The sequence below is a fragment of the Acipenser ruthenus genome, chromosome 6 (genome assembly GCF_902713425.1).
Source record: "Acipenser ruthenus chromosome 6, fAciRut3.2 maternal haplotype, whole genome shotgun sequence".
Lineage (NCBI taxonomy): Eukaryota > Metazoa > Chordata > Actinopteri > Acipenseriformes > Acipenseridae > Acipenser > Acipenser ruthenus.
The window spans coordinates 75,688,365-75,710,796 of NC_081194.1; the positions used below are offsets into that span (position 1 = coordinate 75,688,365).

The 22,432-nt window shown below is 35.6% G+C and overlaps 1 protein-coding gene across 4 annotated transcripts in view; it reads right to left on the bottom strand.

The window, feature by feature from the left end:
- Positions 1-270: 270 nt before the first annotated feature.
- LOC117410951 (doublecortin domain-containing protein 2C) overlaps positions 271-22,432 on the bottom strand; it is a 29,978-nt gene continuing 7,816 nt past the window's right edge. Inside the window, exons 3-12 of one of the 4 annotated variants that reach the window (XM_059025814.1) lie at positions 21,163-21,239; positions 20,196-20,327; positions 19,699-19,848; positions 19,276-19,330; positions 13,940-14,141; positions 11,231-11,334; positions 10,362-10,511; positions 5,961-6,030; positions 3,108-3,178; positions 620-699 (exon numbers count right to left, since the gene is read on the bottom strand). In XM_059025814.1, the coding sequence (XP_058881797.1) occupies positions 3,150-3,178; positions 5,961-6,030; positions 10,362-10,511; positions 11,231-11,334; positions 13,940-14,141; positions 19,276-19,330; positions 19,699-19,848; positions 20,196-20,327; positions 21,163-21,239 (969 nt within the window). In that variant the 3' untranslated portion in view covers positions 620-699; positions 3,108-3,149. Of the gene's footprint in view, positions 700-3,107; positions 3,179-5,960; positions 6,031-10,361; positions 10,512-11,230; positions 11,335-13,939; positions 14,142-19,275; positions 19,331-19,698; positions 19,849-20,195; positions 20,328-21,162; positions 21,240-22,432 lie in introns of all 4 variants that reach the window. The other 3 variants (XM_034921773.2, XM_059025813.1, XM_059025815.1) reach the window with 3 other exon arrangements.

The window sequence follows — 22,432 nt, forward strand, 5'->3', positions numbered from 1 at the left end:
CTGAGCTGCATTACAGAATGCTGGAGTGTCCTGGTTTTCCCACAGAGAGAAGCTGTATCTCTCATGTTAGGGGCTTTCCATTTACATTAAAGTGTGTGTTACATATTTCCAATTTTGTCCAACTCATTTCAGTTGTTGTCTGTATTCTTTTAGCTACTTGTGTTGTATGTATAGAAAAGGTGCATATTTTTGTTATGAAGATAGACACATAAAGCCCTGTATAGAGCAAGTATTGCAGCCCATATGGATACCATTGTGTTATTACTTTAATCTACCCAGTTTAATCAGCAAACAAATTCATCTCATGGGACAGTCATTTTCTCACAAGTGCAATTATATTTCACAGTTTGCCAGCTGTATAGGCAGAAACCCTGAAACAATTTATCAGAAAATTACAAAAAAAGAATGAACCATACAGTGAAACTCGCTCTGAATTTCTGTTATTAAATAAATTAAATCCTGCAATTAGCATACTTACCAGCCAAAGTGTCAGGCAGAGTGTATGCAATACTAAAAAGAATATATCATTATATAATACATTTTGGGGAAAAAATGCTGCCAATATAAAACCACTGTCAAGATGTGGACATTTTTATTTAAAACACTTTTATTGTATACAGGGGGTCTTAGAATTAGCTACTGTAGCTGTCCGTCTGCTTTTGTCCTTTCAGCTGAAGGTTCAGGAGCTCGGTTTAAAATCTATTAAAAAAGAAAGCAGAAAATTGTGACAGCATCTTATGAACGAATGCTTAAAAAAACTTGCAATTTATAAGAAAATAGGTTGATCACCATGCAACGTGAAATGGCTTCAAATTGAAATACACTAAGGTTGGGCACAGTTAATCCATATACATGTTTTTATACTCCAATGTATAGTACAGCAGTCCATTTTTAAAAAAAATTTTAATTAAATAATAAAAACACACAAAACGATCACGAGATCTTTCTATTTACAAATAATTTGTTTTACAACTCTCAGATGCAATACTCAACCAGAAAAACCAGAAAATGTGTCGTATTTTTAGTAAGCCAATCAGAAACATAAGTAAAAAAGAATATTGCTACATTCCCTGTGCGCCATTTGGTTAGTATTCGTGGTGATCCTATTTTGTGTATCTGAGTTCTGAGTGAGTGATTTACAGATGTGCTCAAATTTGTTGTTACCCCTCCACAAAAAACGAAGAATGCACAATTTTCTCTGAAATAACTTGAAACTGACAAAAGTAATTGGCATCCACCATTGTTTATTCCATATTTAATAGAAATCAGACTTTGCTTTTGATTTTGTATTCAACATAATATTGTAAATAATAAAACAAATGAAAATGGCATGGACAAAAATGATGGGACCGCTAACCTAATATTTTGTTGCACAACCTTTAGAAGCAATCACTGCAATCAAACATTTTCTGTAGCTCTCAATGAGACTTCTGCACCTGTTAACAGGTAGTTTGGCCCACTCTTCCTGAGCAAACTGCTCCAGCTGTCTCAGGTCTGATAGTTCCAGCTCTTTCCATAGATGTTCGATAGGATTCAGATCAGGACTCATAGAAGGCCACTTCAGAATAGTCTAATGTTTTGTTCGTATCTATTCTTGGGTGCTTTTAGCTGTGTGTTTTGGGTCATTATCCTGTTGGAGGACCCATGACCTGCGACTGAGACAGAGCTTTCTGACACTGGGCAGTACGTTTCGCACCAGAATGCCTTGATAGTCTTGAGATTTCATTGTGCCCTGCACAGATTCAAGGCACCCTGTGCCAGGCGCAGCAAAGCAGCCCCAAAACATAACCGAGCCTCCTCCATGTTTCACTGTAGGTATGGTGTTCTTTTCTTTGAAAGCTTCATTTTTTCGTCTGTGAACATAGAGCTGATGTGACTTGCCAAAAAGCTCCAGTTTTGACTCATCTGTCCAAAGGACATTCTCCCAGAAGGATTGTGGCTTGTCAATATGCATTTTAGCAAATTCCAGTCTGGCTTTTTTATGTTTTTCTTTCAAAAGTGGAGTCCTCCTGGGTCTTCTTCCATGGAGCCCACTTTCACTCAAAAAGCGACGGATGGTGCGATCAGAAACTGACGTACCTTCACCTTGGAGTTCAGCTTGTATCTCTTTGGCAGTTATCCTTGGTTCTTTTTCTACCATTCGCACTATCCTTCTGTTCAATCTGGGGTCGATTTTCCTCTTGCGGCCGCGCCCAGGGAGGTTGGCTTCAGTTCCATGGACCTTAAACTTCTTAATAATATTTGCAACTGCTGTCACAGGAACATCAAGCTGCTTGGAGATGGTCTTGTAGCCTTTACCTTTACCATGCTTGTCTATTATTTTCTTTCTGATCTCCTCAGACAACTCTCTCCTTTGCTTTCTCTGGTCCATGTTCAATGTGGTGCACACAATGATACAAAACAGCACAGTGACTACTTTTCTCCATTTAAATAGGCTGAATGACTGATTACAAGATGTGTGATACTAATTAAAGAAACTAATTAGTTTAAAATATCACTATAATCCAGTTATTTATTATCTTTTCTAAGGGGTACCAACAAATGTGTCCAGGCCATTTTAGAATATCTTTGTAGAATAAGCAATAATTCATCTCTTTTCACAGCTTCTTTGCTTTATTCTATGACATACCAAAGGCATGCAAGTATACATGATAAAATAGCTTTTAATTTCATCACTTTTCAGGAGGAATGAAGCATTATTTCAATGAGCTGTAAGGGTACCAACACATTTGAGCACGTCTGTATATCACAGAAACTGAAATAAATTGCTATGAAATATTAATATATTTACGACTGAAGCTTAAGTTTTTATACAAGGGAGGGAGAAGATTGTCCACAATTACACTCAATGAAATCTCTAGTTATACGTGAAGAGTGTTGTGAACTTGCTGAAAAGTGTTGTGTCCTGGATTTTAATAAAACAAAATGTAATATATCTGCTGCTTCCGCAGAATTTGATCTCAGCCATTCATTTGCAACATCAATCAATTTTATGACTTAAATGGCGATGACATTTTTAGAATGATTACTGTAAAAAAGAATAGGGAGGGGCTGTGTAGTTTTGAATGATTTGTTTTTATGGGATACATAAGCAAGCCCTGACACACCCAGAAACGAGACCCACTTCTGGAGTAATGTGATTTTCTGCTTCAGAATCCTTCTTGCTTTTTGGTTTTGTCTGAAAGATAAGAGACAATCATTTACCATGCATGCATTTGGCATGGCATTAAATTGTACTTGATCAACAGAAAAATACGCTATTCATTCATTGTAACATAACAAGTACACATTGCATTTTGGGGGGCAGTTGAGTGTGCCGTTCTCTCTTTCTCTATACAGCCTTGTGAACTTGCACCTCGTCTACTTCGGTGTGCAGATCCTTTTTTCTCTTTAATAGGAAACGATTCTGTAGCAAACTTTTTGGAGGATAAGTTAGTTTCAGGTGGACCCTGTTAATCAGTTACCTAAAGCGTGCTGCAAAAAAACTGATCTCTGGCTTAATGCAGCACCAGACCTTTTATTCAAAATCAATCTGGCATGAAGTTTCAAAGTGTACCAAATCTTAATATAACATGCAAGAATCCCAAAATGATCTTTTATTCCAAATCAACCCAACATGAAACGTTTGACATGAAAAGTTGATCAGACCCTGCAGTTTTTTATTTTTTTCATTGTTTTTTTTCCTTCTTTAATTCTGTCTCTGTTTCACAACAACAACAAACACTCCCACTATCACTGGTTTCTAGCTCCAGTTAGTCCCGCCTCATCCCACTCCACAGCCAATCACCAGCAGCTCCTGTGTTCCGTGCCTGTCGCCCATAGGTGATACACAGTGTTACTACAATTCACACACCTCCCATACGTTATAATATTATCTTTTATTGTCTTTTTTTTTATTATTTGGGGTCCAGCGGCCAGTTTCGTTATAGCCGAAGGTTCGTTATAATGAAGGGCGTTATAGCGAGGGTGTACTGTACATTCCTCCAAAAGTTTCCAATTTTCCAAATGCCTTTACTCACAGCAATCCCTGATTCAACTGGCACTAATTAATACATCTTTATTAAAGAGGCTGCATTCCATTTGATAACTATAATTGTTTTATTTTACTATTAATATATCCCTAATAATTTATGTTATGAGTATACATTATATAACATTGTCTGTAACATACTTTAGTCACTAGGGTTCCCACATGTCAACTGCAGGCAGTAAGGTATGCATTTGTTACCAAATAATTGTTCACTGTGGAGTTTTCCAAGAAACCTTAAAATATTGCAGTCGTATGTAAAACCTAAGTCATATATTTTACTGTATGTAAGTAATACTCTATTTCCCATTCATGTATCTTAATTTCCCACCAATACTGATTAAATCAATATTAACCCACTAATGCCCCCCAGTCATAGAACAAGCACGTAGGGAGGTGTTGAATGGGACACTGGGCTTTAATAGACTCAGTTTAATTTTGAAGCAATTAAGTAGCAAGATTTCTTTCTGAATATCTGTAACCAAGATAAAGAAGCAAGCATAGTGCCCAGTGTTGCTGATCAGACAGTATCTTCCACTGTCCTTCTTGTAAGGATACCTGACAAAAAAAAATGTATGTGGTTGGTCACATTCAGCTGGAGGCCTCTCATCATATTAGAGGTACTGCAGTTTAATATTTTTATGCCACCGAGACATTTCTTTATACTACAGGGAACAGTTGAGGCAGATTTCAATCTGTAAGTGTCTAATGTTTTTCTTCAGCTACACTGTTAAAAAAGAAATACAGCTAGGGCTAGAAAAACTACTCTCTAATGAAATCGCTATGTTTGTCCATACTCGTATCAGGCATGACAGCAACGGCATTCTGAAATAGTAAATGCATTCACACATTAAACATACTGCTGTTAGGTGTCTATTGATTAAATTTGACCATCAAGTGTCTTCGAGAATTCCACAAACAGGGTACCGACAATCGCTAAGCATACTTTGGTTTGCTTCGTAAATACTGTTTGGTGAATTAATTAATTAAATGAATACAACTTATAAGCAGGGCCTTTAAAAGTTCATGACAGAATTTGCAAGAAAAAACTCCCCTGCATTAGATGTCCAAATATTGACAGAATATCAAACAAACTCCAGTGTATCTAAAGAATAATTACTAAGTAGCCCTAATAATTAAGGACAATTATGTCCATTGTACAATAGATGTGTTTTAAAGATAAAGCGTAGTCTACTAGTGCAGACTACTAGCTTCTTGGTTCCTAATCTTGACCTCTGCTTACGCTTTTGTTTTCCAATACAACTACCCCTACCCCTTTCTATAAACTAAAGTCCAATAAAAATAAAGGTGCCACGTATCTAGAACCAGTCTGTGTTTTATATCCACCCCATCTGAAAAAATACTTTCCCAGAGGCTGACAAAGCTAGTACCAATCAATCATGTTGCCCCCATTAAAAAAAAAAAAACACAATGGGGCAGACGGTATTCTGCAGATGAATATCATGCCCAGTACATTACTCTTCATCCAGGTTTTGTGGAGGATGAACTGGAAATCTTACTAAAAAAGTGTTCAAGTGTTGAAGGAGTTACAAAGTTTAAAGTTTAAAAGCTCAGCCTCATTGCCCAAATGCGGCAAGGGACTCCACGATCTGATACAGGGGTTTGAAATCTGTAATGTTAAAGTTCATCAAATGTTTAACAAAGTTGATGAATTATTAAATACATACCAAGCACTGCCAGAAGAGATGTGCTGCACAGATGCCAGAATAAACAAATAGTGTATTTTAACTTTCCAAGTTTCTAAAAGAAAATTGAAATTCCTACAACCTTGATCAAACCACCGTTTATTCAACCAGTTCACACGTTTCTGAAGGCAGTAAGGAATTTTGACCAACAAGCTTGGACTGGATTATATTTCAGAATGCAATGACTGCTGAAAATCTGTGATACTGTCATGCTTCAATAAACCTACCCTTGAAAAAGTGAGACTTCCGAAATCGTAATCCAAACATCTTTGAGAACTTCTCTTGCTCTTTTGTTTCCTGAAATATACAGGAAATCTCTTATATAGAAATCGAAGTATGTCACAAAATTTTTTAAAGTGCTCTATTCAATTGATCAACACATGGAAGATCTAAATACTACAGATCAAGATTATGAACAGTAAACATCTAATAGTGTCTGTGAGTCTGTCTTTAAAAATATGTAACTACTGGCGGTTCTTAGATCTGTCACCGTTTATATATCAATTGAAAAGAACCCAAAGCATATTTGATTTAAACACACAGGATGTCAAATAAAAATTCTGGAGTGAAAACTTGAATTTTACTCCAGAAATTACTATTTCAACATTTCATGAGTGAAAGTAAAAACTGACCCTGCATGATAAAAAACAGCTTTCACCAGGGGATAATAAGCAAGGTATTGTAAAGAATCCAGTTATCAAATACAGTGCTGGAAACAGATGTATTTTACACACATAGACGCTCATTCTAAGAGCATAGGGCTAACATGTTGGAAACATAGGGCTAAAAAAACTAATCTCCAAAGATAAATCAATAATATTAGAACGAATATGCCTTTTGCACGTCTATTCCACCTCCACTGAAAATCTCAGCACTCTGTTCTGCAGGTGAGCAGAAGACGTGCGTGGTAGCCTATACAGTACAATATATGAAAGACATGCCTTTTTTGCAACTCCCTGATAAGGGAAAATGTTATAAAATCATATTTTTTCAAGCATGTAATAAGCAGGATGCTGTAAAGAGTACAATGTATATACAGGTAGTTTTATGAAAATAACTATTGGCTTAAAAATATATATATCTGTAGGGCTGTGTGGCAGGGTGAAAGCCCTGCCGAATTGAGTGTGTTGTGTGGGGAATATTAAGTTGGCAGGGAGAGGGTTAAATTTCTACCTGTCAAAATACGTGGGAATGTGGCTGGAGCTGACAATTGAATAAATGATAAAATAGGGTGCTCAAATAGAGGTGGTGGACCGTGTTGGTGTTACTGTGCTGTGTTGGTGAGTTTTTGTAGACCCTTTTGTTTTGGCCCTTGTGCCATTTATTTTGTTAATGTGTTTTGTTTAGTGGTTTTGTCCATGGTATTTGTGTAAATAGAGAGTGCATTAGCGCATTTAACTTGTAGCTTTCTGCGTATGCGTTTCTCTCCCTGCAAATATCATCTGGGCTGTGACGCTACCAGGCGACAGGCTCCCCTTCTCTCCCGCAAGCCTCAACAATCTATTCTGCTAGAAGAAGGAGCAGTTATTGTGGTATGTCAAAAATATAGCTCACTCACTTTTTGCAACCCTCATAAGGTGGAATGGGTTGCAACTGCACTCCAAAAATGTACCATGTACACATTGAAGGATTAATCCCATTTCCCTGACAAGGGACAAGGACGTACTTGGTATCCAAATAAAGGTAATCAATTAGGATATTATGATATCCCTGGATCTTCAAAGAGGTTGATGCATTTTAAACATATTCATAAAAACAGACTTTGAAATTACTCACGAGTTCAAGCTTTGTGAATAGGGCTTAGAATTGCAATTATTCTGTTTTATAGGGATCACATTTAAAAATAGAAAATACATGTAAAAAACAGAAATGAAATCATCCTGTTTTCCAAAACACGGAAAATCTACTTAAATAAAATCCAGTGTGAAGCTTTTTTTTTGGACAAAAAGGGATGAAGCGTATCCCTTTTGTTACATGAACAGTTTCTCTACACCTTAAGTCTTCACAAAAGTTAGTTCTTCACTGAAAGATGCATTCTTTCAGTGATGCTTGACAACATTGGATGACAGGTTTCAATTGGAAGACAGTGCACCATGCCAATTTACTTTCCAGCAAGACTGCTATGGGACTGAGAGGCAAACTTTGGTCCCAATAGATTTTTTCTAACCCAGATGGATTTTCCATACCCTCTTCGAAACACTTCCAGCCTGCCAGAGTAATCGTTTTATACTAGGCTGAGATAATAAACACACACTTCACATCAAAATGACCATAGCACTCGTTTTATTAACCAATATGTTACAACATGTTACAATAAAGGTTATGTGTTTACAACATGTTACAGCATACCAAGCCAGAACTTCATAAAGGATATGAACTATGCGTTTCTAGGTCACTTCACTTACTTACGGATGGTATACAGTAAAAACCTGGATTAAAACGGTCATCAAAATGACTGAACACTTTTTGGATTTACTGGCTGGTACGAGCAGTTCAGGTGACCAATAATACAGATTTTATATGATGCATTTAATTTTATTGAATAGCAACACTAGAATCACTACCAGCAGAATTACAGTATTTCTTGTGTGTGATTAAGTGATTTAAGCAATAATGCAGAGTAAAACCCAAGGAGAGAGCTACTTTTGTCAGGGACTGACCAAACATACGCTATTTACAAACCAATAAAACAAAGGGAATACAATGAAACTGAAAGAAAATATCAGTCCGTACACCATGAAAGAAATGAAGGTGAGGTTTAGAACATTGGGTGTTAGTTATATTTCAACATGTGCCTGATTTTTACTTGTCTTTAACAGTTTGTTTAAAAAGCAATGCTAATTAGTGTGCTCTATAGTGTTCAATGTAGCATAGAATTGCAGAATATTTGACGGTTCTGATGAACGAGTGTATAATGAACAACAATCTAGACAGTGCAATACAGTGACCCTAAAATCCCCAGTGAATCTTAGTTGCAGTCAAAGCTAAGTCTGTCATGGTGTCTGAGGTTGATTAAAGTTGACATTGAGTGTGAGGAAATTATTGCAAAACCTTAGATGGGGAATAGTATCCAGAAAATAAAGCAAGATGAATGCAAGACACTGTGCTGGCAAAGAATAGAAAAATCAATGGGTATTTGATTTTTATCACAAAATGTCTGTAAAAGAGGAAGACCATTGATCAAACATGCCTAGTTGTATTGACATAGCCAACAATATTCATTAATAAGAAATGCTCAGCTGTCTGAGTAAATTAAAACAAAAGGCTGTGATAAACAGATTAAACGTGGAGTTTATGATTATCCTGTATCTCAGAACAAACACATTTTCTTGTCTAGTATTGGTTCCCAACACTAAATTTAAAAAAAAAACAGATCGCAAAACACGTGTAACAAGATCAGACCTCATTACTCCAAACATTTTGCAGAGCACAAACTTTGCAACTGCTAAATATGCTGCAACACTTTCACCATAGTGCAATAAAAAAACCAATTCAGCTAAATGCCAACTTAAAATTGTATTCACAATACAAGTATTCCTATGTAATTTAAAGGAAAGATAACCAACTTAAAACTCATTTAGCGTATCAGCAGTGTCAAAAGTCCCTCCATCAATTAATAATGTCTAAATAGGAAAGAAGTCACATAGATTGGATCCTCTCCAAAATGTATCCAACATCAACAGGAATTAAGCTTGCCTTGTGTTTTGTTGTAGTTGTTAAATTCCAATTGAATTACTCTTTTAATTTGATAGAAATATATTCATCAGCAATAGAGCAAACAAGAAAAATCTTTGAGGAACTGAAAGACGTCAAGGTCACCAAACAAATCCACCAAAGATGGCTGTCATACATTCCAAGTTGGAAGTCAACACAGCTAACTGTTTACAATATCTAAGTTAAACACATAGTTTCTAAATATAAGAAAATCATTGGGCACTGGTGGTGAATGCATTTAATTCAATTGCATCTCAGCAAAAAACTGAGGTCGTGAATAATATTATTGAAATATTCAACTACCTACAATGCTTTGTGCAAATGTATACACACGCTTTATTGAGTTTATTTACTTAAAAACACAAATTGAGAGAATGATACATGTTTTAATTTGTAGATTTTTCTTTCTTTGATCCCCTAATAGATTGTTATTTGTCTGAAGCACATTTCAGTGTTTCCAAGTGCCTCTACAGCTGAGTAACTTCCTGAAACTGATGGGTTTTGCTATCTGCCAACGACATACAGTGTTAATTCCCTATAATATTCATTTACAGTACAAAAATGTACAGTGAAAACTCACCATACTGTGATTGCTATTTTTTTTTTATATATTATACATATTTCTTGGATAATTGGGTTATACAAATGTAAAAATGTCAAATTTGATTTAGAAACTAGAAGCCCTTAAAGAAAATATTTCCTGTTTTTTAAACTTTCCTTTTCTGTATGTAGTTGTGTGAATCTTTTAAAACAGCTGTAACATTATTTCAAAAAGTTTTTTTTTGTTATCATGTACATTTTGTGGTCAATTATAAATGTTTTTTTTTTTAAATAAAGTTTCAATAAGAATTATTAAAAACAGAAACTAAATGGGTGTATGTTTTGGAAATGTGTTTTATTTTTGGAACACCAACCTTTTTGACATCTCCAGGTAACTCCTGTTTTGAATCCTTGTCAGAAGATGCTATTTGGACAGGCGAGTGTTTTTTTTCTGTATTTGGATCTGTCTGCCTTTCTACATCTAGTGATGAAATTCTCTCCTCGTGAACAACTTCAGCTGCAACCTGTGTGGTAAAATAAATAGACTTTCATGGAATCCCAATTGTGGTATCACTTTTAACTGGAGGATGTCACACAAATGTCAGTGCACCATAGCTATGATGTACATAGGAATCCTTGTGGATATGCATGTGACAAAGTCTGATCAGTCAATGCGACTACACAAAACATGAAATCATACCAGAAGTCATAAAATGTCTAGCTTTAAAAAAATGATTACAAGATAAATACATCTGTCATTTACGGTGACTCATTAAGGACAGTCAAACACAATAAATAGACATGTGTTATGTTGAGCTCACGAAATAAATAATCTCTGGAACTTGACATTTCAAATCATTGTCGAGATCATGTGATAAATTCTCTGGGTGTCGACATTTCAAACCGTTATGTCATGATTGAAATGATCTTAGGATTTCGACACAGCACGTTTTCATTTTTATTTTTCCAATGTCCTCAATGAGCCACTGTAGTAATTTAAATATTTAATTGTTTTAAAAAAAAAGGCAGTTTACCGCTTTCTCATTGCAATAAATCACTGAATATTGGGTATTACCTCGGTAGTTGACCTTGTCTGTTTCTGACACAGATAACTACCAGAGGGGAATGATCTCTAATCAGGCTTTTATTGCTATAATATTGTTAAACAAATACCCCAGTCTTCATCCTCTAGTACTGCAGCAGTGTATTGAATGAAGTTTAATTGCAGTCTATTCATGCTTACCTCGTCAATGGGCAAGTCCACCTTCATATTGGTATCATCATGCACCTCGGTGGCTCCATGAATCTCCCTTCTTCTGGCCTGAGCTTTAAATACCCCTCCCTCCTCTGAGTAAAACAAGACATGAATCACTATTAGTTGTTAATCTCTGAAACGACTATATGTTATCACACATTTCAAAGGATGCATTTAAATGATATGCACATTGATGGTACAATCAATCGAATTAATTGAATACATAATATAAATAAATTAACTGAACATCCATGCTAAATAAGAAAATAATCATTCAGTACCTTGTCCTATCACTTGTGTGAGATTCGCAAATCTCAGTCAGCCAACACTAAAGTGATTATCATTTTAATACAGTAATGAAATAATCAAAACTGACATCAGGGTGACCACCAGGCATTATAGTCTGGTACGTGTGAGTAATTAAGTCCTAGACAAAGCTGAACTCATGTCTAATGACTACTAATGATCAACATTGAGGGTCAGTTAAGCAATGGGACAAGGTGGCCTTTGATGGTGACAGAAAGGGGATTACATTCAGGGAAACTATTGCTACTGAGGGAATTATTCCTACTCCTGTTAACCAAAATCCTTTTATTTTGACATGTAACAGACTGCTGACTTTGAGATTTAACTTCTTTGATACTGAGCTCATGATTTTAGTACTAAACAGAAGCAGCAATAAAGACAGTCTAGATTATTTTAGTGAGAATCAGGGTCACCATTAGCATTTGGTTCTGGGGATATTGGGGGGTTGCCCCACATTCCCCACAGAAAAATAGTGGCCCACACAATCAACAAAAGTTATACATAACAATGCTGCAAGCCTATCACATACATAACAATGCTGCAAGCCTATCACATACATAACAATGCTGCAAGGTTATTTGAATCACAAGAGATATATTGCGGCTATTGGAAAGGTTGTTTTTTCCATACACTGGCTAACTCAAAAAGGGAATTTACATCCAATTACATCACTATGCAGTATGCATTAATCATGCTTCAAAACCACTCCAGTTATCTCAAAGAACTGATTCCTTCAGCTTCTCAAATCCAATAACATGTCTCATCATCAATATAATAAACTTAAGTGAGAAAAAGGGCTGAGCTAATTCGTGAGTCAGAAGCTATGTCACACTGAAGTAATAATTGGTTAGGACTATTAGCCAGAAAGCAAATGTCAATACATTAATGCTTTTACGCTTACTTATGAATACCTAAAGACTGCTCCCCAATAACAACATTCTGTTATGCTAGTAAGATTACAGAAAGCAGATGCTAAGCAATCTGTTAAGGTTACTAAAAAGTGTAACATTACTAAACTCAGCTGTGCCATCGGCAGATACTTTTATATTCATTTTCAGGGTTTTTTTTCCACTCGATAACAGCCATTCACTCTCATGCTGCAGAACAATGGAATCAAGATATTTGAATTCTAATGTTTGACATTTCAATGCTATCATGTCAATAATGGCATTTCCCACAACAGATTATCGATAACAACCATCTGCTTTATTTTCTATTGTTGTGATTTTAATGCTGGAACACATGTTTGAATATTTAAACAAAATGATTGATATGTATTTAGAAGAAAAAAGAACCCTATTTTAATGCATTTTTATAACATAATGAGAAACCCATTTTTGCCTGGGCACTGCTTAATAAAATGGTACACTACTGTAGGTGTGAGGTGAGCTGTCTACAGATCAGAACTGTAACAATTGTGGCCTAATAAAGCTATGGCCAAATAGTCACACAAGCTTCTGGGTGCAGTATTCGGTTGCTGGCTCCACTGCAGTAGCAATGAATGATGTGCCAAAACTTTACAATTGACAATGACTTCTGGCACCCAGAATGGAATTTTGTTTTTCTAGAATTCTCCTTATCTCTTGTAATCCTGTTGCAAATCCTGCAGAAATTCTGAATAAATAACATAAGGGACCATTAATATATCAAACAGGGAAAAGGGCACAGAGCTACATCAGTGCTCCCTAAAACATAGCCATTCCTTCTTTCCACAATTACAAAACCCTTCCACCAGGGGGGGTGGAACTGTTTGCTATGAAAAAACACTGCAATGAAAACATATTGCCACTTGGTGGCACTGTCAGCTTAGGTAAAACTCAAATTTAAAAGTACAGTAAATAAAAGCTGTTATTGTTGCATACAAAAATAGTTTGATTTGTGGGCTTGTAAGTCAACCACACACCAAATCAAAAAATGTAAAGTAAAGCTAAAACAAAAGTTTTGTCTAACAAAGATGACTGAAATCTAGACGAAACATTTGTCTACTTGCCAGAATAAGCTACAGCTGGATTTATTACTTTAAAGCACTAGGGAATCACTCTAGCTTTCAATACTCATTTTAATCCTTGTATAATCATGGGTACAGAAGGTGGTTGATACATTCCAGTTGATCATATCAATCCTTAGTTTGTTATATATCAAGATCAAATTCCATAACCTCATTTTGTCTCTCCCTTTTGTCTATTTCATGCACAATGACATTAAAAGGACTTTTGAGTGTTCTGGCATAATCAGTTCATTAATATTTATACATAACTTTAATTTAAACCACCTCTGCATGTACTGTACCAACCTGCACATTACTTTCACATTTTATAATTTTCTATAGAAACATTTAAGAAATATAGTCACATTATTCACTGTAACGGTTCTAACATAATAATAGCTTACCCCTTGCAGAGAATGCATGTGGGGACCTGGATGAATGCTTCTTATGTTTGACTTTCACTGGCTTGGCATAGAAAAAGGAGTCTTCCTCCCTCACTGTTAAGTCTGCCTGGTCTTTCAGTTTCCCTTTAACTCCATGTGGTACTCCTGGGCGCCCAGTAACTACCTGCCCATCTCTGGTAGAAGGAGCACTGTGACCGACTGACTAAACAAGAAATTCATAAAGAACAGATCAATGAAGGCATGAATACAATACTTTATCAAAAAGAACTCAAGATGTGAACTAGCTTCGCTGTGTTTTTTTTTTTCATTTTTTCCTATACTGCCTTTAATTTTTCATTAACCGATATGCTTTTGTAGCTCCCTTGTGATTCAGAGTATTGAATTCCTCTGGTTCCAATACACCCCATGCATAGCCTATGAATCATAAAACAGCAGGGTAAACTAATCATTTATTGATGAAATAAGGCAGCCATGAATTTGCAACTGCATTTGGCCTTATTTATCAAACAAGAGCAAAACAGTGAAAATCCAAACAAGAAAAGGGGAATAACTTATTTATTGTCAGACGGCATGCTTTTAGAAAGGGCTTGAAAAATACTAGTACACAAGAACACAAGTGCATATTTCAGCCCAGGCAACAAGGTAAGCTGAACTTCTCCCACTAGATATAAAAAAGACTTCTACATGGTGCACTGCAGGAGGGCTGCTCTCCTATGTAGTAATGTGAGCAAATATTTCCTCACAGGAAGGGAAAATCAAACTTCAAATAGTTTTTTAGCTGACTTGGAGGAAGAAGCTGGCTGGAGGGGTGCTTACAGATCTCCCAGCTTCTTCCAGAAGCAGTCAGACACAAAGGCAATGCTGCATGCCATCCTGCTAGGAGGGATTCATGGGAATTACAGACTGTACAAAAATGGAGAAATGTAGAGAAAACATTATTTGATTTTTCTAAAGCCCTCGACAACTTGCAGTTTTAAGGCATATTTACAGTATTCCAAAGGATGAGGTTATAAAACATTTTTAGGGGTATTTGTATAGACTGGTGAGGTTTGAATAGGGTTGGCTACTCTCTAATGCCCACAAGTCTATCAGCCATCCCAAGCTCAAATCCAGTGAGAATTCTACACATTTCCAGAGCCTTCTATGTACTTGGTATATTGCAACCTTGAATGCACTTTATCACTTAATGTGTATAGTTCTTGAGGATATAAACAGAAGCAGGCAAGGCTTTGGCTTTCAACCAAACCACTTTTCAAGGTCTTCACTCATTTTTTGTGCATGTTATTAGTACTTCATTGATATGAGCTATGGAATGTTTCTCATTTACACTGAGCAGGGTCAACAGCAACCAGAACCAGAACTGTTTAACATGATTGGATCAGATAAAAAAAAAATATATGTAGCACTCATTCTATTTGCTAAAAGTATTGAAAGAATAAACGTATCAAAGACAAGGTGATTTAGCTAAAGATAACAAATATAAATATGTAAAGAATATTAACAACAATGTAATAAAAATAGTAATGTTATCTCCTGCAATGAAAATATATATGTTGTCACTGGATGTCATAATCAACATTCAGCTCCTTTTCCTTTGAGTTTGTCTGCCAACTTTTGTGTTTATTTCTCCCATATTGTATAAAAAGGGTCTGCTTGGTTTAGTGTATGTGATAATCACTTTTATCAAATACCTGGCAAAGGCCTAAAATAGGACTGCTTCCTGAAGAATCCTGTCTTTAGGTAATGCTGTATTATTGTCAAATAGTCCCAACATTTGTGGATGTAATAATCATATTTTTTTATTTTTCCATTAAACAGAATTTTTAATCATGTAAGATGGTAAAGCCAGTCAAAGAGGTGAATTTTGATCTTGGTTTTGACAGAAAGACTTTTAGCAGGGAAAATTAGGGAATAAATATTCAAGATGACAGTTTCTATAACACTGTTCTATTGTCATCATTTGCATGTTTTTCAAAACAATTTAAAAAAAATGCAAAATAAGAGCTTAATGGCTTGAAAAGTTTATTTGCTATAGGAAAGCCATGCCAGTTGAAGAAATGACTTGTCTGTGCTAGTGAATAACACACCCTAAGAAACTGCCATTTAAATAGTACAGCAGAGCTATATAAACACTTATCTCTCTGACCGTTCTACATATCATAGTTGGCAAAAGTTGCGAAAAGGAAAGTAAAAGTTTAAATTTTGAAACATCAACAACTTGATAGCGCATTTTTTTTCAGCAGTTCAGGACAGCCCACCAACTTGATGTATTGAAAGAACAGGGGTTAGCTGCAAAGGAAGAGTCTGTAAATAGGGGTCACAATATGACATCTACTGCGATATACAGGTAGTGGTATGATGCGGGTCATGATACATGTGATGCTCCTGATTGGCTCCTAGTATGATGCACAATAAGATCAAATGACCAATTTTATTAAAAAACTAAAAGTAAATGAGCTAGGGAGGGTGTGCACACAACTTTAAAACACACTTATTCTTCATTCAAGAACCACTTTGCTCTGTTGTGCGTTTGGTCTTGTATCACTATACAAACGATACGATATATCATGTAAAGAAAATATCACGATTTATTGATACACAATTAATTATTACAGCCCTACTAATTAGTTACAAATTATGTTTAATGTATCTATATTTGCAAGCCAACAGAGCTACACACAATGCATCACAATACAAAGTGTCACCTGCATTTTTGCTCTTTCCTAAGTGAATCTTTTCTCTCTGCATGACTCAAAATACTTGATCAAGGGGCACATACGGTACAGTGCATAATGGAGATGTTTATTAAAGTAGAAAGATAGCCCAGTGTTTCTATAAGATAATGATTGATGCTATACTGTATATCATATTTACTCAGATCAAATTGATGGAATTTTTGTTAATACCATAACCATAGGTATAATTTTCCCACCTCAATATTCCTGATTCAAATCAAACTGTAACTACTGTAAAGCCTAAGGTTCAACAAACTAAAATTATTCTCGTACTGTGTACTGATAACCATTGTCATGTAAATCAGTAAAATTGGTCAATTCAAGTGAAAGTTCTTCAGCCATTTACAGAAACAATGTACATGCTTTGTATAAGCATATGTATATGTGTAATGTTTTTTTTTTTGGTATGATAATGGAACTTTTGATTGATGTAGTGTCTGGTGCCCTTGGGACCTCCTTGGAAAACGAGGTACTGAAAATTCTATAGATTGTTAAGAAATCGTTTAGATCTTCAAAATGAAAAAATACTGAACCTCCAACAGCAAAATAATCTTTTTCATTAAAATGCAAACTAGGTTTATTCACATAAACAGAATAATCCTTCCTCTTTCATCTGTAATTACGTTATCCTTTTTGAGGATGACGCTTGTCATTCCCTATTCTAGCTCCAATATATACAGTGCCTTGCATAAGTATTCACCCTCTTGGACTTTTCCACATTTTGTAGTGTTACAACCTGGAACTAAAATGGATTTAATTAGGATTTTTTTGTCACTGATCTACACAAAATAGTCCATAATGTCGAAGTGGGGGAAAAAATCTACATATTTTTCAAAATTATTTACAAATAAAAAACTGAAAAGTCTTGATGGCGTAAGTATTCACCCCCTTTGCTGTGACACCCCTAAATAAGCTCTGGTGCAACCGATTGCCTTCAGAAGTCACATAATTAGCTGGAGTCCACCTGTGTGCAATTAAAGTGTCACATGATCTCAGATTAAATACACCTGTTTCTGGAAGGCCCCAGAGTTTGTTAGAGAGAATATCTAAACAAACAGCATCATGAAGACCAAGGAGCTATCAAAACAAGTCCGGGATAAAGTTCTGGAGAAGCACCAATCAGGGTTGGGTTATAAAAAAATATCCCAAACTTTGAACATCCCCCGGAGCACCGTTAAATCCATTATTAAAAAATGGAAAGAATATTGCACAACCGCGACTCTGCCTAGAGAAGGCCGTCCACCAAAACTCAGTGACCAGGTAAGGAGGGCATTAGTCAGAGAAGCAACCAAGAGGCCAATGGTAACTCTGAAGGAGCTGGAGAGATCCACAGCTGAGATGGGAGAAACCGTCCATGGGACAGCTATAACCCGGACACTCCACAAAACTGGGCTTTATGGAAGAGTGGCGAGAAGAAAGCCATTGCTGAAAAAAACTCATATCAAATCCCGTTTGGATTTTGCCAAAAGGCATGTGGGAGACACAGCAAACATGTGGAAAAAGGTTCTCTGGTCTGATGAGACCAAAATTGAACATTTTGGCCTTAGCGCTAAACGCTATGTGTGGCGCAAAGCCAACACTGCTCATCACCCTGAGAACACCATCCCCACGGTGAAGCACGGTGGTGGCAGCATCATGTTATGGGGATGCTTTTCATTGGCAGGGACTAGGAAACTGGTCAGGATTGAGGGCAAGATGGATGGAGCCAAATACAGGGAAATTCTAGAGGAAAACCTGTTTCAGTCTGCAAGAGACCTGGGACTGGGGTGGAGGTTCACCTTCCAGCAGGACAATGAACCTAAACACACAGCCAAGGCTACACTGGAGTGGTTTAAAAACAAGAACCTGAATGTCTTAGAATGGCCCAATCAAAGCCCAGACCTCAGTCCGATTAAGAATCTGTGGCAAGACTTGAAAATTGCTGTTCACCAACGGTCCCCATCCAACTTGACAGAGCCTGAGCTATTTTGCCAAGAAGAATGGGCAAAAATTGCAGGATCCAGATGTGCAAAGCTGGTAGAGACTTACCCAAAAAACCTCACAGCTGTAATTGCTGCCAAAGGTGCTTCTACCAAGTATTGGCTCAGAGGGGTGAATACTTATGCAACCAACAAATGTCTTTTTTTTTGTTTAATTAACTTTTGTGTCACAATAAAAAATATTTTACACTTTCAAAGTGTTAAGTATGTTGTGTAAATCAAATGGTAAAAATCCCAATTAAATCCATTTTAATTCCAGGTTGTAACACTACAAAATGTGGAAAAGTCCAAGGGGGGTGAATACTTATGCAAGGCACTGTATATAAAAAAAAAACCACACCTTACTCGGTTTTGACAGAATGCCATCATAAGAAAATGTTTCTGTGTGTATACACTGTTTGTCTGCATTTCTTGAAAGGAGGATTAATCATTTACCTGCACAAGCCTTCATTCTGACATCTTGCAAACAATGGCCAAACACATTGACTAAAATGCTGTTCACATTCACACAAGGCCTCATGTGGTAAAAGATGAATGCATACATGAAAATATATTGCATGATGCAATGCATCCATGTACATCTTTTAATACTAAACCTTGATTTATACATCAAAGAACATACCGTATCTTTTGTTTTCCTGACATTTTTTATTGGCGCTAGTATTTCAGGATGTATCCTACAAGATAAAGACAAGTAGTAAATTAGGTATTTGAGATCAATATGTATTTATTATATCAATAACTCTTTGTTTAGGCAGTGTATTTTATCTTCCATATCAAGTAGCAATACATGTTTGGTGCAGTTTGCTTTCCTCAATAAAAGTGCTAATTGACCAAGGGTTTGGACGGCATGCAGATAATGAAATCCTCTCAGAAGAGCAAAGTAAGTTTGACTGAAATCCTTTCAAAAGAGCAAAGTAAATTACTAGCATACAAATACACAAATTACAGGCCATATGACCTACCTCCCCAGGGTGTAGAAGAGCATCTCATAATACATGGGCCTACGTATTTTCAATAGCACTACAATAAAGAAGAGGCTTACGTGTGAACCGTGTCCCTGATGGTTCCTTTATTTTGAACCCACTGGAAATACTGAAGGTGTTTAAATCTTTCAGCTCCCACAGCAACATAATAATGGAAATTTTCCAGCTCGGCTGAGCCTAGTAAAGGTGTCCCGTCAATTGTGCAAAGTCTGAAAAACAAACCCTTCATCTCAGTAACAGAGCATTGGTTAAATACAAAAATGCATTATCTTTTTTATATATTGCATTACATGATAAGCAGTTTGAGTTCCGATAAAACAATCAGATTACAAAAGTAGCTACAAAAATATTAAGGTGCCAAATGTATATTTTGTACTTATTTGGTTCAAACATTACTTGATCTCGTCGACTGTGATATCCTCAATAAAGATCCATCATTGTGTTTTCCATACTTTTTTGTCATCAGTAAATACTGCAGATGGATTTCCTACAATATTTCATTAGATTTTAATACAACTCCAAAGAAAAACCATGCTTACCTAAGTTCAGTGCTTACCTATACACTGCTCCTGTGCGAAGTTGTACTTTGTCAGTTACCATGGCCAGCACACGGTCCCAGTTTCTTAAAGTGTACTTAGGTAGAAGTACCCGCACTGGAGGAACCAAGATTTCCCCATTTGTAAAAACACTAAAAAAATAAATGTATAAATAATTCTCAGTGTTTCTCATGCACTACAATAAACAGCAAACAGGCAAAGTATCAATTCTATTATTAGTAAAAAACAAGACATAATCTTCATACAACTATACAGTTTCACTCATTTAATAACTAACTAACTGAATAAATAAATTGTGCTCTGGAAAACATCTTTCAAAAAAAATAACAGAAAAGTCTTCCCCTGACTAACACTTTTTTTTTACAGAAACTTCCAATACCTTCTATCGATTATGCAACAGAAATGCAAAAATGAAGGGCAGGCAAAAAAAAAAAATTGAAAAGAATTCTGGCAATTCCCCTACATGCATGCCTCAAGCCAGCACTGAGGGAGCAGTTCAGTATCTATGACCATCCAATCTGATTAATCTTGTGTAGTTTTGGTTTTAATGGTAATTTGTATAATGTGTATCTAGGTCAGATCATTGCTTGCACTTTGTGCCTTAAACATATTATAATGTACTTTACTGTAGCACAAAGTGAAAGTCTCACTCAACAAAAATACAACGTTATGATCCTGAGATTATAAAACTGCATAAACTTTAATAGAAAACTTTTTTTGAAAACAACACATGCATCAATTCATTATTTTTAGTTGGATGCTGATAAAATCGTGATTTAAGGTAGAAATGCAAGTTCATTTTTTAATTTTTATAGTGACCATCATTTTACAATATCTCTAAATCTAAAAAAAAAATAATTTGGAAATGGTGACAATTTGCACATAGTTTGTTATCTATTGCCCCCTTGTGGAATTTTTGTTGTCAATGTACAATTACTCCAGCTTAATCTGAAAACCTCTACTGACTTGATAGTGCAGGACTCGTGGAGAACTTTTCTGCATCTTGCAGAGACAATTATTCTGCTGTGAAGCACTGGGCGTATCTGCAATGAAAGTAAGAAAAAAAGGCTAATCAGAAAATGTTCACTTTATGCTCTTTAAATTCTATACTTAATGCAGTCTATGTTAATACAATGTTTGATGTGGAATTGGACACCTTTGTATATGACACTCAAGGGGATTATTAAATACCGGTCATTAAAGTACATCTACATTTCCTCCTTTCTTGTAGAAAAAAAATCAGGATAATAAGACTAGATTGCATACTGTACCTAATTTACTAATCATATTACTGACATTTTCCATGAAAAATCACACTGCATAACCCTAACTGAATTAATCTCATCCATATCTTTTCATGGGCCAGTGCAAAAGCTGTACAGATCCAGTCAGGGCTAATATTAACTACTGTTACATTTGGCTCAGTTCCCATTTGCTATTTAATTTGTGTAGAACGGATCCAAGGTGGTGAAAATGTAGTTCAACAGCTTTAAATACATTACAAACATGATAGAAGGAGGGATTCTATTTGATACCTCGATCAACACATTTTCCAACATATTTTTATATGTCTTACATTCAAGTACACTGCCTTAGTATTTCTCCTAAACAAGCAGACATGGAAATACATCTCTGGTAAATACTGTTGTAATAACCAATAATTATGAATACTTATACAGTATATTTTTCCAAATAGCATTGCATAAAAACCATTTGTAAGTGCTTAAAATACCTTAAATTATATTTTTTATCAAGTTTGTGTTCGGGTTGAGGAAATGTGCAGAAAATAATTTCCAAGTCGTTTGCTGTACTAATATTTAGAATTTTTTTGTTTTGCATTTATATTAACAGACCCTTTGTGTTAAAAGCTTGTCTAACATTTCAGTATTGTGTATATATATATATATATATATATATATATATATATATATATATAGCTGGCTCTTTCAGCTAATATATATATATATATATATATATATATATATATATATATATATATATATATATATATATATATATATATATATAAACAACATTGTACTACTCTTCATTGATTCTAAATGAATATTCTCAAACTCACAACTGGTAAGTTCTGCCAAGATTTGAAATGTTGGATACTTTTGGTTACAGGTGAAGAAAACCAGCAATCCTAAAGGAATCACCAAAGCACAAATCATGTCATTTCAAATATTGCACTGTGTCTCCAAAACAACATTGATTAAAAGCCAGTCAATTT